Genomic DNA, 17,566 nt, shown 5'->3' on the forward strand with positions numbered 1-17,566 from the left:
CACAAGACACATGCCCTGGCTAGTTACTGATTAGCTTGTGAGGGCAAGCAGCTAGGTGGATTCAGAAGGCAAGACAGCTGGAAAAAGGAGTCTGAAAAGAGAAAAGCTTTGTGGACTGGGTATTGGCCAGAAGTGATTTAGAACAGTGAATCCAAAACCTGTGTTTTATTTAATTCCTACTGTGTTCAAGAAAACAGGTTGTCACATGCACTTTATGTAAATAACAGGATTGCACTGAGAAAACAAGACATTCCAAGTTTTCCTGCAGGAATCTGTCTGTAAAACCTTAAATGTCCTCCAAGAATTTGGGTCGAGGAGACGCTGACAAGAATGAGAAAACCATGACAGCAGTACAAAAGCATATCTCTTCATGAGTGATAAACTGACTTTCTCTTGTTTTCAAGCTCCTAAATTTCCGCCCTCCAACCAGCAATAGGGCAAAAGACTTTCATCAGGTCTTGCATTTTGATGTATGCTTTGGGCAGAGTATTGTCCTATTCTCTAGTCAGAAGCTGAACAGAGCTTCTATTAAGTAGATGGTAGACAACATTTGAATATACCAAGTATGTATCATATCCTGAAATACTTAGACTGGAGCAGCATCATTAAGTGCTTTGTTGCATCTTCTGATATTTTGCGTTCTGATTTTCTGAGTATTTGTCAGATCTTTAGGAATGGGGTAAGCATTAATGTTGAGGATAACAGTTGAAAATAATGATGATAATGTTGAAAAACAATTCTTCATGTTTGTTGTCCTGGTTTCGGCTGGGATAGGGTTAAATTTCTTCCTAGTGCTGTGTTTTGGATTTAGTATGAGAAGAATGTTGATAACACACTGATGTTTTCAGTTGTTGCTAAGTGCCCTCCTAGTCCAAGGACAGCTCCCGTGCCTACTGACTGAGCTAGGTACACAAGATGGGAGGGAACATAATCAGGACAGCCAGCCCAGCTGGCTAATGGGGTATTCCATACCATGTGACGTCATGCTCAGTATATGAAGGGTAGGCGTGATCCAGGAAGTGCCGATCGCTACTTGGTTATCGGTCAGCGCGGGTGGTGAGCAACTGCATTGTGCATCACTCATTTTGTATATTCTATCATTATTTATTATCATTATTCTCCCTTTTCTGTTCTATTAAACTGTCTTTATCTCAACCCACGAGTTTTTTCTCACTCTTACCCTTCCGATTCTCTCCCCGTCCCACTGGGGGGCGGGGGGAGTGAGCGAGCGGCTGCGTGGTATTTGGCTGCCTGCCAGGTTAAACCACGACAGTCCTTTTTGGCGCCCAACGTGGGGCTCGAAGGGTTCGAGATAACGACAGGTTTGATTGGAATGTGCTAGATTGAATTTATAGCTGTTACTGCTGTTTAGCTATTAATTCGCAGGCTCTTGCACTTGCCATGGGGCTTGCTTGCCTTAATGTGTATTAGAGTCTTGTGCTCGTTAGTGGCTGCTTTTTTGCTCTCGCTGCTTGCTGTACTGCTGCACTGCTGATCGTCTTACTGTGCTGTGCCTGGGAACGTTCTGATAACAGCAATGGGGATGCGCCTGGGTTGGCAGAGGGCCAGGGCATCGCTGCTGCTTCTGTGCTGCTGTGCTGGACATGCTAGAACTTCAATACGAACTGGAGTCAAAGGCAGCCAAGTGGTATGCCACCATTGACATTGCTAATGCCTTCTTCTCCATCCCTTTGGCTGCAGAGTGCAGGCCACAGTTTGCTTTCACTTGGAGGGACGTCCAGTACACCTGGAACCGACTGCCCCAGGGGTGGAAACACAGCCCTACCATTTGCCATGGACTGATCCACACCGCACTGGAACAGGGTGAGGCTCCAGAACACTTGCAATACATTGATGACATCATCGTGTGGGGCAACACAGCAGAAGTTTTTGAGAAAGGGGAGAGAATAATTCAAATCCTTCTGAAAGCTGGTTTTGCCATAAAACAAAGTAAGGTCAAGGGACCTGCACAGGAGATCCAGTTTTTAGGAATAAAATGGCAAGATGGACGTCGTCAGATCCCAATGGATGTGATCAACAAAATAACAGCCATGTCCCCACCGACTAGCAAAAGGGAAACACAAGCTTTCTTAGGCGTTGTGGGCTTTTGGAGAATGCATATTCCAAATTACAGTCAGATCGTAAGCCCTCTCTATCACGTGACCAGGAAGAAGAACGACTTCAAATGGGGCCCTGAGCAACAACAAGCCTTTGAACAAATTAAACAGGAGATAGTTCATGCAGTAGCCCTTGGGCCAGTCCGGGCAGGACAAGATGTGAAGAATGTGCTCTACACCGCAGCCGGGGAGAATGGTCCTACCTGGAGCCTCTGGCAGAAAGCACCAGGGGAGACTCGAGGTCGACCCTTAGGGTTCTGGAGTCGGGGATACAGAGGATCGGAGGCCCGCTACACTCCAACTGAGAAGGAGATATTGGCAGCATATGAAGGGGTTCAAGCTGCTTCGGAAGTGGTTGGTACGGAAGCACAGCTCCTCCTGGCACCCCGACTGCCAGTGCTGGGCTGGATGTTCAAAGGGAGCGTCCCCTCTACACATCATGCAACCGATGCTACATGGAGTAAGTGGGTCGCACTGATCACACAACGGGCCCGAATAGGAAACCCCAGTCGCCCAGGAATCTTGGAGGTGATCACGAACTGGCCAGAAGGCAAAGATTTTGGAATATCCCCAGAGGAGGAGGTGATACGTGCTGAAGAAGCCCCACTGTATAATAAACTACCAGAAAATGAGAAGCAATATGCCCTGTTCACTGATGGGTCCTGTCGCCTTGTGGGAAAGCATCGGAGGTGGAAAGCTGCTGTATGGAGTCCTATACGCCAAGTTGCAGAAACTGCTGAAGGAGAAGGTGAATCGAGCCAGTTTGCAGAGGTAAAAGCCATCCAGCTGGCCTTGGACATTGCTGAACGAGAAAAATGGCCAGTACTCTATCTCTATACTGACTCATGGATGGTGGCAAATGCCCTGTGGGGGTGGTTGCAGCAGTGGAAGCAGAACAACTGGCAGCGCAGAGGTAAACCCATCTGGGCTGCCGCATTGTGGCAAGATATTGCTGCCCGAGTAGAGAACCTGGTTGTAAAAGTACGTCACGTAGATGCTCACGTACCCAAGAGTCGGGCCACTGAAGAACATCAAAACAACCAGCAGGTGGACCAGGCTGCTAAGATTGAAGTGGCTCAGGTGGATCTGGACTGGCAACATAAGGGTGAATTATTTATAGCTCGGTGGGCCCATGATGCCTCAGGCCATCAAGGAAGAGATGCAACATATAGATGGGCTCGTGATCGAGGGGTGGACTTAACCATGGACGCTATTGCACAGGTTATCCATGAATGTGAAACGTGCGCTGCAATCAAACAAGCCAAGCGAGTAAAGCCTCTTTGGTATGAGGGACGATGGTTGAAATACAAATATGGGGAGGCCTGGCAGATTGATTATATCACACTCCCACAAACCCGCCACGGCAAACGCTATGTGCTCACCATGGTGGAAGCAACCACCGGCTGGCTAGAAACATACCCTGTGCCTCATGCCACCGCCCGGAACACCATCCTGGGTCTTGAAAAGCAAGTCCTATGGCGACATGGCACCCCAGAAAGAATTGAGTCAGACAACGGGACTCATTTCCGAAACACCCTCATAGACACCTGGGCCAAAGAGCATGGCATTGAGTGGGTCTATCACATCCCCTACCACGCACCAGCCTCCGGGAAAATCGAACGATACAACGGGCTGTTAAAGACAACACTGAGGGCAATGGGTGGTGGGACATTCAAGCATTGGGATACACATTTAGCAAAAGCCACCTGGTTAGTCAACACTAGGGGGTCTGTTAATCGAGCTGGCCCTGCCCAATCAAGACTTTTACGTACTGTAGATGGAGATAAAGTCCCTGTCGTGCACATGAGAAATATGCTGGGGAAGACAGTCTGGGTTACTCCTGCCTCTGGCAAGGGAAAACCCATCCATGGGATTGCTTTTGCTCAAGGACCTGGGTGCACTTGGTGGGTGATGCGAAAGGATGGGCAAGTCCGGTGTGTACCTCAAGGGGATTTGATTTTGGGTGAAAATAGCCAATGAACTGAATTTTATGATGTCAATTGTTATATGATATTGTATATCATTATTTCTATGGTTGCTATCAATGGTATAGCAGTGAAAATCACCCAGATTAATGAAGAATGAACTAACTCCGATGAAACCGAGCAAAGTGCAACGATGATAGAACTGGACGAGTGCAGCAGTATCGAAATGAGAACTGGCTTCAGGATGCAACAGCCCAACACCACACACCATCCTTCTGGCCCTGAAAGACTGTTATGACAGATGGAGCCCAAAGTTGTGGACTAAAAGAACTCAATGGACATTTATATATATTTATGTGTATATATGTATGTATATGTATTATATGTATATATGTATGTATATGTATTATATATGTATATATATAAAAAAAGATAGTGGTGATTAATTGAAAGGTATCGAAAAATGTGAGACCTAAGCATAACGTAAATGGTATGGAATAAGGGGTGGATACTGTCCTGGTTTCGGCTGGGATAGGGTTAAATTTCTTCCTAGTGCTGTGTTTTGGATTTAGTATGAGGAGAATGTTGATAACACACTGATGTTTTCAGTTGTTGCTAAGTGCCCTCCTAGTCCAAGGACAGCTCCCATGCCTACTGACTGAGCTAGGTACACAAGATGGGAGGGAACATAATCAGGACAGCCAGCCCAGCTGGCCAATGGGGTATTCCATACCATGTGACGTCATGCTCAGTATATGAAGGGTAGGCGTGATCCAGGAAGTGCCGATCGCTACTTGGTTATCGGTCAGCGCGGGTGGTGAGCAACTGCATTGTGCATCACTCATTTTGTATATTCTATCATTATTTATTATCATTATTCTCCCTTTTCTGTTCTATTAAACTGTCTTTATCTCAACCCACGAGTTTTTTCTCACTCTTACCCTTCCGATTCTCTCCCCGTCCCACTGGGGGGCGGGGGGAGTGAGCGAGCGGCTGCGTGGTATTTGGCTGCCTGCCAGGTTAAACCACGACATTTGTAATACAAAGAAAGAGAGAGGGAAAGACAATCAGCACTCTATTTTATTTATTTGTATTGTTTGTTTTTCAGTGCACTGGAAGAGACCGACTTTACTGCCTTAAGCAATCCTTTTGCTAGTCCTTTTGTAGACTACACCAGAAGCAGCAGAAATCTGGAATAAAGAAGAAACAAAAAAATTTTGTTCAACAATGTAATTAGAGCTTCAGTGTCACAAATGAAAAGACCTGCTGACTGGCTCACAGAACCTGTCCTTTACTGAAGCAACATTTACCCTTTGATAGAAGACATATCTAGAAAATAAGCTGAATGTCCTTGTCAACTCTGAAATACACAGTGCAAAAATATTCTTACACAGGTAGCACAACTTCTAAACAGGTGTTTAGGGATAACCTAAATGTATCCTGCGTTAGACATGGCTTTATCAACTCCAAGTTATCAGGGTTTTAGACAAGTGAGAGAACTGTTCTCCAAAAGCAATAAATGATTGACACTATTACTTTTGGGGAGGGCAAGTGTCCTTTCTTGATTCACAGAGTAACTTACTTCTGGTTAGTCTCTGTTGAAGATGCACTCAGACATATGTAACTGGCACAGACATAAGTCAATTCAGGAAAATTTTTGAGACTCAGAAATCATGATGTTTGACAATCCTATTTGTTTTACAAGTTTTACTATAAGTATTCTAGTTTCAGTAATCTTCCAAAGGTATGTTGCCATTTTGTTGATAAAATAGGATACTACTTGAAATACCACCTCTTTTGTGTTGTGTTTTGTTTTTTTTTTTCCTTTGGTAAGACTAAAGAAATAGGGTTCTACAGAAATTCTGTGAGGACTTGCAGCTAGACAGTTTTCTAAGAATGAAACAAAGTTAGTAACTTTATAGAAACATATAAGTGGTGGGTAAAAAGTTTTACATGTATTATTTTCTATTCTTGAGGCATAGGCACAGTGAATACAGTCAAAGACAGGGCAAGCTGGGAATATTTCAGTCTGAACATTCCAGTCTTACAGCTACAAAACTGCATCTGTGCCTAAGATACAAGATCTGCATTTCAAATTTATCAAAAATATATGACGAAAAGTTTGTTCATTGAATTTTTGGATTAAACCTGCACAAAATTGTAGATGATTATCTACAATGAAGAAGAAATATTTATTTAATAGTTTTGCTTTATTTTATCTAAAGATTTTTTTCTAAACTCAAAATTTTAAGCCTGCTGCTCTGAAGGTTTGGTTTTGTTTGGTTGGTTGGTTTTTTTTAATAAAATAATCTGGATATTTGAGAACTCACCTCTACTAGCTTTCCTCCACAAATCTCTGCAGTATGACGATAGTTGGGAAAATCAGCTACTATTTTCCCATCTTCCATTTTAACAGTTGCCTGTAATAGAGTAAGGTTTAATGAGTAATAGAGAAAGGTTTAATGTTCCCTGGGGTTATTGGCATTTATATTATCAGATACACTGTAAACATCTGTACACCTGATGCTTAAAGTTTTTACTCTTAAAAAAGTAGTTGTGTATTACACATGCAGCTTTATGAACAAGACTAAAATCCTTGTGCTTTAGTTCTTAAATGTTCACAATTTAAATAGGAAAATGTTCATCTAGCAATACATGCAAATTCCATATCTACACAATAAATCAGACAATATTCCTTCATAGCTCTAAAAATGATCTGACTACAGACTATGCTTCTCATTCAGTCCTCAATGTTTTATGTGGTTCTCTCGTTTAAACAGTGAAGTAAAAGGTGTGACTGTATGAGTTAATTTTGAAGTAGCATTCTCAGATACTAATAACATGCCTGCAAGCAGCATGAAAGCCACTGTGGACAAATGATGTGAATCTTCACCCTAGATCCTGAGTTTCATACCTCTAACTACACTAGAATTCATCTCGCTTTTTTAAGTATAGGTGAACGTGACTGCACAGTCTGCAGTCACACCTTTATACCATAATATGTGCCAATTGATATAGGAGCTGCTTCTGTATGGAAGAAGTATGCCAGGATGCTACTATGAAGATCACAAATACTACAACAGCTCAGCTGACCGCCGAAACTAGATATGTATTTCCATCACAAAATCAGTCTTGTCTGTATAACTAGTCAGTCTTGCCTATGCTTTTAGTAATAAAAACAGATGAGCCAGTCATATTTAGAGGAGAAAAAAGTAATTTGGAAAATGAAGAGATGAGTGAACATTTTTTCCAGATACAAGGAAACCATCTTGCTAGTTTATGTATTGTTTAGTGACGCTATACTAAAAGGCAGCGTTTTCTCTGCTGGGAGTCATTTACTTTGCCTCCATCTTTGGCTACTTAGTAGGCTTTGGACTGCTGAAGTGCCCAGGGCCAAAAAGAAGAGAATGGAGTTCATTGTATTTCAAAATTGTTAAGTTTGCAATAAATTGACGAAGTAGAATTGTGTCTTATTCTATCTGTTAGGTTTCACAAAGATTTCTCAAAGCCAAACACATGTTTTTTTTCCCTCTCGTAATTCGAAAGGTGTGACTAAAAAAGCATTCTGGAAATCATGCAATGCTATTGCTATTCTCTTGCTATTTGTCACAGCTCCCTGATGCAATTGCTGGTTTTCCTGTCTCTTCAATATGTATAAAGCATTTATATAATAATCTATTGTAGGGTTCTGGACAGCTCACAAATGAAGAGTTTAGCTGTCCCAAACTGTCTTATGCCTTTAAATAGATAAGAAATGAATAAGGTAAGTAAAGCAACCATTTTACAGCAGGTTTTGTATCCAGATTTTGTCCATGACAGGAGCAGATCAATATTGTGTAATCTTCCATCTCGCTAGAGGCTGCTTAAGTTGCAAGTTGCTCTGTACTTCCAACAGCAAGGAGAATACGGAAATTTTTTTTTTCCCGTCACTTTACACAGTCTTTTATTTAAGGTACAGGTGACTTCAAAAGGTGAGCACTGCTGACAGGCATAGGCAGAGCTAGGGACCATAGCACTCCCCTCAGAGTGTGTTGCAGTTGCTGTATGGTGCTGGGCAATGACACAGCTGCCAACTAGCTCTTTAGAGTTTTAATGAGCATTATGTTTGCTTGAGCTGTGACACTAGTAGATGCTTGACACTCTACCTTCGTTCTTTATTAGTACATGCAGGTCTGAAGCTCTAGCTCTCTTTGAAATCAGATTTAGGTATTTTGCTAGGGGCATCAAGAAATGGGGGAGAAATTATATGTTTCTAAGCTATGACAGATGAGAAAAACAATTTAAGGAAGATGTTCCTGAGACAGATTTGATTTTTACCCTGAATTAACAACTGAGACAGTGTAGAACTTAAATTAATTTACCTTGAACTTTTTACCACCCATTGTCTCCATGTCTGCTTCCTTGCCAATTGTGAATGTGTTGGTTGTGGTGCGGCCTCCTGGGAAATGCTGTGTCCAGGTGAAGTCATTTCCATTCTGCACCACCTCAGTGACTATTTTGCAATTTCTTCCCATTTCAATCTTGTCACTGGAGAGACCTGTATCAATAGAAATATACAGTTTATCAAATTTAATAGCCTATCAGCTGTATTTGAATTGAAGCATACTAATGGTATGTTTGTTCTCGGACATTGATGTCCAAGCATCTGATTTGTTGGGGTTTTTTTTCTTTTTTTTTTTACAGCAGTATCAAAGCTCTGAGTTTAAATTACCGGTATAAAGGAAGATTATAGGTATATCAATGCATTTGCTAAAATAATAAGCTTTGGTCTTGCAGTCTTTTCCTTGAGAAACGATACACAGAATAAATGTATAGATACAAAGTATATATATGAATATTCCCTTCTACTTAATCTACACGTGCAGATGCATGGAATTTAATGTGTATGAAGTTGTGCCTTTGCTATATAGCTGCACATACCTATTTACTATTTGCTATTGCTTTTTAACTAAATAAACAGAAGCACTGAACTTATGAGCGCAGATCATAGTGTCCCTAAGAACTTTTACAGGGTAATCTCTGAAACAGGTTTGCATGGTCTTCTGAAAGCATTCACAGAAACCTGTTCCTGTGTAAGATTTTGACAAGCATTTTCATACTAAATTTATATTCCCACTGATGAATACTAAGAACAGAAAAAGTGACCCTCACAATCATCATACTGCAAACATCTTGGCTCTTCATTCTGCTGCCACTGAAAAGGAATACTGCTTCTGTAGAACAGGACTATTTCGTGCAGCTGACAGTGCTTCTTACAAGAATGAAAACTGAATCTCCTCGCTGAAGTGCAGAGCACTCCTACCAGTCTTAGCCCCTGTTGATCTCAGCACATTTCAGTAAAAAACCTTCTTTTTAAAAAAGTATTTTTAACTAATTTATAACCTTTAAGACTTACAGCCCAAGACATACTTACCGATCTTCGTCACAAAGTCATCATAGTTCTCATCGCCTTCGAATTCATATTTGCCTGCGAATGCCATGTTGCCGTGGTGATGTGGTTGGTAGAGCAGAATAGCAGCTGGAACAAAGAAGAATGGATAAGTGCAGATGGCTTGAGGCCCTCGTTTTTATAAACCAGCACAAGCTGTTCAGCCCACCTATACCCACACCCCTTGGAAATATACTTTTATGATCTGTGTGAGTCACTAGCATGGATGCCATTGACCTGTATGAAAATCAAGTTTATAATTCAATTATACATCCTTGATAATAATCTGGAGATCAGCAGAAATCAAGGACAAAAGCTCAGTTTTCATTTTAGTGCATATTTAAACAAAGTGATATATTTTTACTTTCAAGATTCTACTGATTTTGCATTCAGGATGGAATAATGGTAAAATATGTTATAATGAAACAGAGAGAAAAAGCAGTGTCCTGAGATCATAGCCTTGCTCTATTTGGAAGCATACCCTATATTAGTTAAAATATGAAAATAAGAAACGAGCTGCACAGATTCCTAAGTAATTCTCATAGGATATGGGCAATGACAAGATTCTGGGTAAATTACTGCACCTGCACGTCTTACCTTATCTCCAAACAGAAAAAAGAATTATGAAATATTTTACACTACTTGGATGTAAAGGACATTTGATTAGTCCGTGGCACGATGTTCCCATACCTTATTTAATATCAAGAGACAAATAGTGCTTTGTATTGCTTAGCAAGTGTTTGCACAAAGTACAAAAAATATACTTGTTTTGGAAAAGCAGAGCTCTGATTTATGTAAGATAACCATATGTTAAAAGTCAGGGAGTCTGCTGGGTAATTTAGAATGCATACAGGAGGTGTCCTATGCCTAATGAATCCATTGCCACACACAGATAGCAGGGTAGGAAATTCCCAGCTGCTGTGTATTGGCATAGCTCCACTGGCTGAGGATACAGACCAACAATTTTTAATCTGAACAAAAACATTCCTAGGATTTATATGAAAATGGTTATTTAATTAAATGAAATATGACACATATGAAATGTTTATTTAATTAAAGTAATAAATTTGGGAAGGAACAGAAAATCTATTTTTCCCCAGTTTTATGAAAGTCTGGAGAAATACATAACAGCATTCAACAAGTTTTGCTGTATGCAAAGTGGGTCTCATTTCTTAAATGTAATTCATTTAATCCCACATGCTAATGCAAGAACATGTCTATTTAAAGTCAAGAAACTGATCAGAAGAACAGGAACAGCGGGGGATTAAAGACATGGAAAATAAAGGTCCACTAAACTTCACCACTGCTCTCCTTGGTATACTTTCAAATTAATGTATTCTATGTAACCATTTCTGTATTTCTAATTCATAGACTTATCCATACTCCACTCTGTCACAGAATGAGACAACTTCAGTAATGGGATGAAACTTCAGTAAAATGTTAAATATCATAAATCATGGTGTGTCATTACTGTAAAGCTATACAAATTAGAAGCATTGCCACATCTAACAGTTTTTTTACCAATAACATTGTCTTTGAGTTCACACAGTCAGTTGTACACTCCCTCAGCCTGTGCTCTAAATCCTGCGCGTTGGAGAGCACAGTGTGGTTTGCAAGCTGTTCTTCTGAGTTGAGACAGAATGGTGCCTCTTAGCGAGTCCTGCCTCCTGCGGGTCCTCTCTCCTATGTCACATACCGGCTGTGTCTTGATGCAGCCTCACAGATTCGGGACTGGATGTAGATTATGTCATACCAGCATTAAATTCAAGAGGAGCTAGAAATAAGACAGCCTGTACCCAACTGTTTTGTCACAGCACACCAGTGTGCACAATAACTTCCTAAATTAGTATCTGTCAGGGGGATTTAAGGTTTTATTACACTTAAATATATTTGCTATATATACATATATATTTAATGGCATGTTACTTGTCAGGGTATGCTGCAGCTCAATGAAAAAAATACTCTCTAATTTGTATTAATTTTTTATTTTACTTACTAAGCTGCTTGCTTTTATTGCAAAGCCTCTGCTGTCCGTAAGTTATACAGCCTTTAAACCAATTACAGAATATGCAGGGTATATAAGGTTTGAATAGGAAAACATCTCCTGTCTTAGGAAAATTTTTGCAGTTTGAAAACTTTTCCTTACAGGGGAAAAATGAGAGGGATTCCAGAATAACACACTGACTGATGAGTGAAAAGTCTGAATCAGGCGAGAAGGGGACTTCTAATGGAAAAGAATTTTCTGACCAGAAAAAGCTTCAGAAAATTCCGAGTCACTTTTGTGAGAGATTATACCTGTGGACTGGAAAAAAGCTTACCTCATGTTTATTAGCTGGGAATTTATATTATTTCTGGGGATTTTTTTACCTACTTCCTCTTCTGAAGTCTGAGAGAATGTAACTTCAAAATCTTACATCTTCTTATGAAAGAAAACATAAATCTTTCAAATGGAAATGTGTTTTTTGAAGTTGACAACAACCCTTTTAAAACTATTTGTTTGTGTGTATGTTCCTGGCAGGAAAGCAGTTTTCCAGAACAGATGTAGAAAGTGAACAAGAGTGAAGCATAACAAAATCATGGTCAATTTGTAAATAAAAAAGGAACAAATGCCCCAGGAATTACTGCCTTCCCACCCCTAACCCTTCACTCTCCCCATATTTACTCAGCTTTAAATTGTACCATGCTGTGCAGTGGCTGACTATATTGTGCTGGAGTTCATGACGCCACAAAAGCTATACCATCTGCTGTCTGCATGCAATTAAAAGGATGTCTCCATATTTGAAATAGAAGAGAGCCATATACCTTCCCTCTGTGAACATTCTCCGTGTCCTGTGATTAGCATTCAAAATACAGGAGTATGGGAGAAAAGTACAAAACTGGGAGTTTCTATATCAATTACAAATACATAAGATTCAGGGAAGGAACAGAGAAACTTGTTTCACTGCCAGTGTTTCCTTTGCACTTTTGATTTTAAAGTGTCTGTACAATGATTCTGACTATCCCACAACCATATTTGACACTTAGTTCTTTAATTAAAACTCCTTTAGCTTAATCCCAAGATTGCTGAACTCAATCACCAATTGTGCAGGAGCAGACAATTGAAAAGGAAACTTTCTTTATCAGCTGGACCCAGATGCTTAGGCCCTATCTACATAAAGAAAAACAGCATTAGAATGGAAAACAATAAAGTGGTTGCACATACATTGAAGCCTCAGTTCTTATTGCTATGGTAAAGCTAAGTAGATACCAGTTAAGCTACAACAGTGTAAACTCTATGCCATTAATAGAGGCAAAACCCCTAGTAATTTCAGTCATACACAGACCATTTAGAGGAAAGTATCATCGAGCTTATTTCATACATGAGAAAGCTGAAACACTGAGACAAAGTGACTTATCAGAGCTTCTCATATAATGAATAGATGATGCAGCCAGTAAGAAATCCTAAGTCCAGGCATTAACACAGTGTCCACAGGATGGCACATTAATTTAAACATTCTTATAATAAACAAGCCCTTAGAAGCAAACAACGAGAGCTCTGAGCGACCATTTACTTACAGTCACCCAGGGAGTTTTACACTTGCTCCACTGATGGGCTGTGAGAATCTTTACAGCTGCTTAGCACAAATGGCTGAGCAAGTCCCTAGATAAGATTCTTGCCATCTCCATGTGGCTCTGTGTATACTGAAAGATAACCAATGTCCAGCCCCAACTGTGCTTTTGGAGAGTGGGTGACTGGTGAGACTGTCCTCAGGTTAGCTGAGCACTGAAGGCCCCTGTCTTGCACTAGGCTCTCAGTGTTCCAGAGACATGCACAACCCTGTGAAGCAGGTAAATGAACTCAAGCCATAAACTCTGCTGTTTACATAAAACTTATTGGGGGACAACGCCACTGGCATAGTAACACCACAGGGACCTTGGAAGATAGATCAAACTGGATAAGAAAAATGCCACAGTTCTGTGAAGCAGGAAAAAGATAATCAGATTGTATGAACAGTACTTCAGCTTTTATGTTCTCTCCCTCTAAAGATCAAATTCTATTGATAGCTTTCTTGTGATGTGATATAAAAATGCTGACATCTACACAACTATATGATACTTAAGAGTTTGCCTGCAGTGGGAAAGTGGTGGGCATAGAGCCAGCGTGTAGTACAGTAAATTAGCAATGAAAAACTATTTGACTGGGTGGGTCACTCTTGCCACACACTAAGTATGAGTTTACTCACGTCCAGGGAGTTGTATGCTACACTGTACGTAAGAGTTCCAGAGCAGGTTACAAACGTTCATCCAAACAATAAAGGTAAAGCTACGCAATGTTAATAAATGTGCTTGCTCTGCCTGGCTGTTCAGGATCAGAATCAGTTTAGAATGTTTTGAGCAAACGTGCCATCATCTGTACCTGTCTGTGCAGAGGAGTTTTTAATGTGCATTGTGAATTTGCACTCATGTTTCTGCTTACTTATTCTGAAATAAATCCTTATTTTCATTCCTGCCTTTTTTGTTATAAAATGTAATGAAATTCGATAGCGTATTGGAGAATGAAGAATTTCATTAAGTAGTCTTCCAAACACTGAGTCAGGACGTTTATTCCAAGAATAAAGGAATGGAGGCCCTCTGACTTCACTGAAGTTACGGTTACTTGCACAGTTGCTAAGGTTAGTCATCCAAGTCCCCATCTCTTCAGTTTCAGCTAAAACCAGTATCCATTTAATGACCTTACACTTTGCATTTACAATATTCCTGATTTTCCTGCCTCTTCAGAGCTGTGAGCAAGTGATGTTGCTTTTGCATACCTCTACTGCACTGCTTCATCGTTAGTGGGCTGGGCATTAAACTAAATGGTGCACAGAACTCCAGAATTATCTAGTAAAAAAAAGAATAAATTAAAACAAAATTATCTATGTCTATGAATACACATATTTAAATACATTATGTGTATTTAGTCTATTCCAACTACTACAATGTAGAGCCTGCACACTGCTGCAGACAACCTTGGTTATGTTATACTTCTGCTTAACAGAACTCAGTTCAAATCCAACTGAATTAACAGCTATAACCGAGACCAGTGGAAAAATAAAAGATATTTCCCTGGCACAAGGTGAGAACCGTAACAGAGAAAGGCAAAAGAATAAAAAGCTTCAGGTGTAGAAGCTGAAAACAGCTTTCAGAAAGTGGCCATTATCTTCAGTGTACTTGGCCCTATCTATAATTTTCAATGGAGAAAGATACAGCTGTTCTTTATGTAGGTCAAAGAAAATATCATTATTCTATAGGAGACTCTGTCTGCCATCTGGTGGCCAACTGTCAGGGCCCGTATGCCAGGCAGCACGTCCCACACTGAGCCTCCCCCACCTATGTGAACCCCTGACTCCAGTTAGAGCATGCCAGGGTTTGCAACCAGCCCCGTGCCACAGATGGATCTCCAAGGTGAACTGCGGATCCCCTCGTTCTCTAACTGTAAAAAAAAAAAAAATTCCCCCCTGAGCTGGTTATAATCAGCTCGGTAAGAGCCATGTTAAATGTATCAGTACTTACACAAGCAATTACCTTCATATGTTTCATTTTGGGACATAGTTCTAAATGAAGATGATTTCCTAAGCATTGGTTTATCAATCACTGAAATATCATACAGTATCAGACTTTACTTAAACACAAATACATTTGTTTTGCTATCTTGGCAATCAACAAGACACAGGACTGCTTCATACAGATTTAATTAAACACTATAGATCAGAGGCCAAATGCTGGCTCCCCTGAATTCAGTGGGAATCATCTACAGTTGAACTAATACTTCAACACAATTTATTGAATCTAACTTTATGTGCAAATGCTATTTGTGGCAGACTGGCATTTGTGAAACCCACTGAGTGGATTCAGCTGTCACAGAGAAACACAAATAAAGGAGCGCATGCTTAGATGGAGCAGCACTGTCTGCAGACAGAATGCAAGGAAATGGCATAACCTTATTCCGTGAGGTCTAAGGTACACAGGCTTTTTACACTGAATTTGTCTCACTGAGTGGGTTGTGCTTACCTAACTTTGAAACCTGAGTCAGTGATCTAACATCAACACATAGTAAATCTCATATTTGCATGTATATTGTCAGGACTATGGGTAGGAATCAAACTACTGGTTACAATGAGAAGTTATGTAGAAAGGCTCAACACTGCATTTGAATTTATCAGGAGGACGTGAGTTGCAACTGTGTAGCTGTTGTAGACAGTTAGCATGAATAAGTTGTCAAAGAAGTAAAGCTCTTGTGGAAGCTTATACCCAAAGGAAAAGTTCATCTAAAGCAAGCAGTTAATTCCCTCTGTCTCCCAAATCAGCTACCTCTCATATGCAAAACAGCCGAGTCTTCAAATGCTAGTAGGAACAGAGGGAATTTTCAGGAACCAAATCAAAGGCCTTGGATATCTTTACTTTCAGAATTTACTTGCCATAAAGTCATAAATATAACGCTTTTGCATTCTTTTTGTCATGTTGGACTCACCCTGTCCTTGAATGTCTCCCAGCATGCTTTAAAGTTTATTAACCTTTCAGATGTGTTGTATAAAGCCAACTGAGTGAGACACACTCGAAGACAAAATGGAGATAAGGAAAGTAATTCCATTAGTGAATGAACTAGTGACTATCTCTGAAGCACTTTTAGAACTGGAATGCAATTGAACAAGAAGTACAGATTCAGAATAAAAGTAGGAACTCTCCAGTGAAAAGAAAGTTACACTTAATGATTCTTTCAGAATGAAACTTAATCAGGAAAGCTTGTAAATTCTTAAAACAGCTGTATCTAGCAATTATTCAGCAACTCTCCATAGTAAATAGCTAATGATTATTAATTCCTTTGGTATTCGGACTAATCATTCATAATGAATTCAGAATGAACTCATTTGGTGTTAATGTAATGTGTAATTCCATGGGAGTCCTATTATAATGTTGCCTTATTAAGTATCCATTTAGTATAGTACTAGGTGTTACTATTCTAAACTCATAAGCAGTAGAAAGGTAATTACCAACAAGATGTGGCTGAATTATTGAAAAGCTAACACTTGTACAGAGTCCAAATATTTAACAGAAATGCACCAGCCAGCTCTACAGGACTTCTACAGGTGACACAGTACAGACTCTGTCCTTGTCCCAGATGTGACATTCTGATGGGTAGGATCTGCCTAACAAAAACAGGAAAGAAAGGATCCTAGCAGAAGCTGGGAGATAGAAACATTTGCAGGGGAGGAAGGCACAGATCTTCCAAAAATCCAGTATTTTTGGGACTCCTTAAAAGGAAATTTGATTATTTCCTGCCAAAACACTCTATCAGGAAAACTTTTAGTCTGTTTGGATCTACAGAAAAGTAGTTTCCAGAGAGCAAGATAATTAAGTGATTCATTCAAGCTGTACCAGCTGGCATAGCTTCTGTAAGAACTGTTTGGTTCTGCTGCCCCTGACTGGTGTTCCTGATCTCTGAGTGCTACCTCAATGGGACTGCTGAGGTCTGGCTTGGGCAACTAAAAAGAAAGAAAACAAGAAAACACACGAAAACACACGAAAACAGAAGTGTTTGGTTTTCAGGTGGGTTCATCACTTTTCAGCTGATTTGGTTCTCTGAACTGTCTCAATTGCATGGTTAGGTCCTGCCAGTAGAACAGGAGGTACAAGAGATAAGAGGGGAAGATGAATGGCACCGTCATCATCAACAACGCGTAACCCTTTCATTGGCCTAGCGGTGACTGCAAACCACAGAGCCATTGCCAGCAGCCTGAGGATATGACAGTGCTGCATAAACTGCTCAAGTGATTCCTAGCTGTTCTTGAGCCACCTCCTGCTTTGTGCTGGCAGTACGTTTATGCAGTAATGTAGCAACCAGAGCAAGGGCCTGATTTGATTTAAAAATACCGAAGATAAAATGAAAAGGTATTTTTCAGCTGGATCAGTGCTCTGAGCCAGTTCTTCACATGATCATACAAACAACTGTACTGCCATAATGCAAGCATTGGCATGGAGAAGGGAATAAGCAGCTGCTGGAATATTGACACAGAGTGGCTATGCCACTGAAAAAAGCTCACTGTAATCATGGTCTGAATTATACTTTATGTCCTATA

The 17,566-nt window shown here is 40.3% G+C and overlaps 1 protein-coding gene across 4 annotated transcripts in view; it reads right to left on the reverse strand.

The window, feature by feature from the left end:
• Positions 1 to 5,090: 5,090 nt before the first annotated feature.
• FABP6 (fatty acid binding protein 6) overlaps positions 5,091 to 17,566 on the reverse strand; it is a 47,537-nt gene continuing 35,061 nt past the window's right edge. For 2 of the 4 annotated variants that reach the window (XM_075164162.1, XM_075164164.1), the window contains exons 3-6: positions 9,456 to 9,560; positions 8,404 to 8,579; positions 6,373 to 6,462; positions 5,105 to 5,232 (exon numbers count right to left, since the gene is read on the reverse strand). In XM_075164162.1, the coding sequence (XP_075020263.1) occupies positions 5,179 to 5,232; positions 6,373 to 6,462; positions 8,404 to 8,579; positions 9,456 to 9,560 (425 nt within the window). In that variant the 3' untranslated portion in view covers positions 5,105 to 5,178. Of the gene's footprint in view, positions 5,233 to 6,372; positions 6,463 to 8,403; positions 8,580 to 9,455; positions 9,561 to 14,260; positions 14,331 to 17,566 lie in introns of all 4 variants that reach the window. The other 2 variants (XM_075164163.1, XM_075164161.1) reach the window with 2 other exon arrangements.

Source organism: Calonectris borealis, chromosome 15 (genome assembly GCF_964195595.1).
Source record: "Calonectris borealis chromosome 15, bCalBor7.hap1.2, whole genome shotgun sequence".
Taxonomy (NCBI): domain Eukaryota; kingdom Metazoa; phylum Chordata; class Aves; order Procellariiformes; family Procellariidae; genus Calonectris; species Calonectris borealis.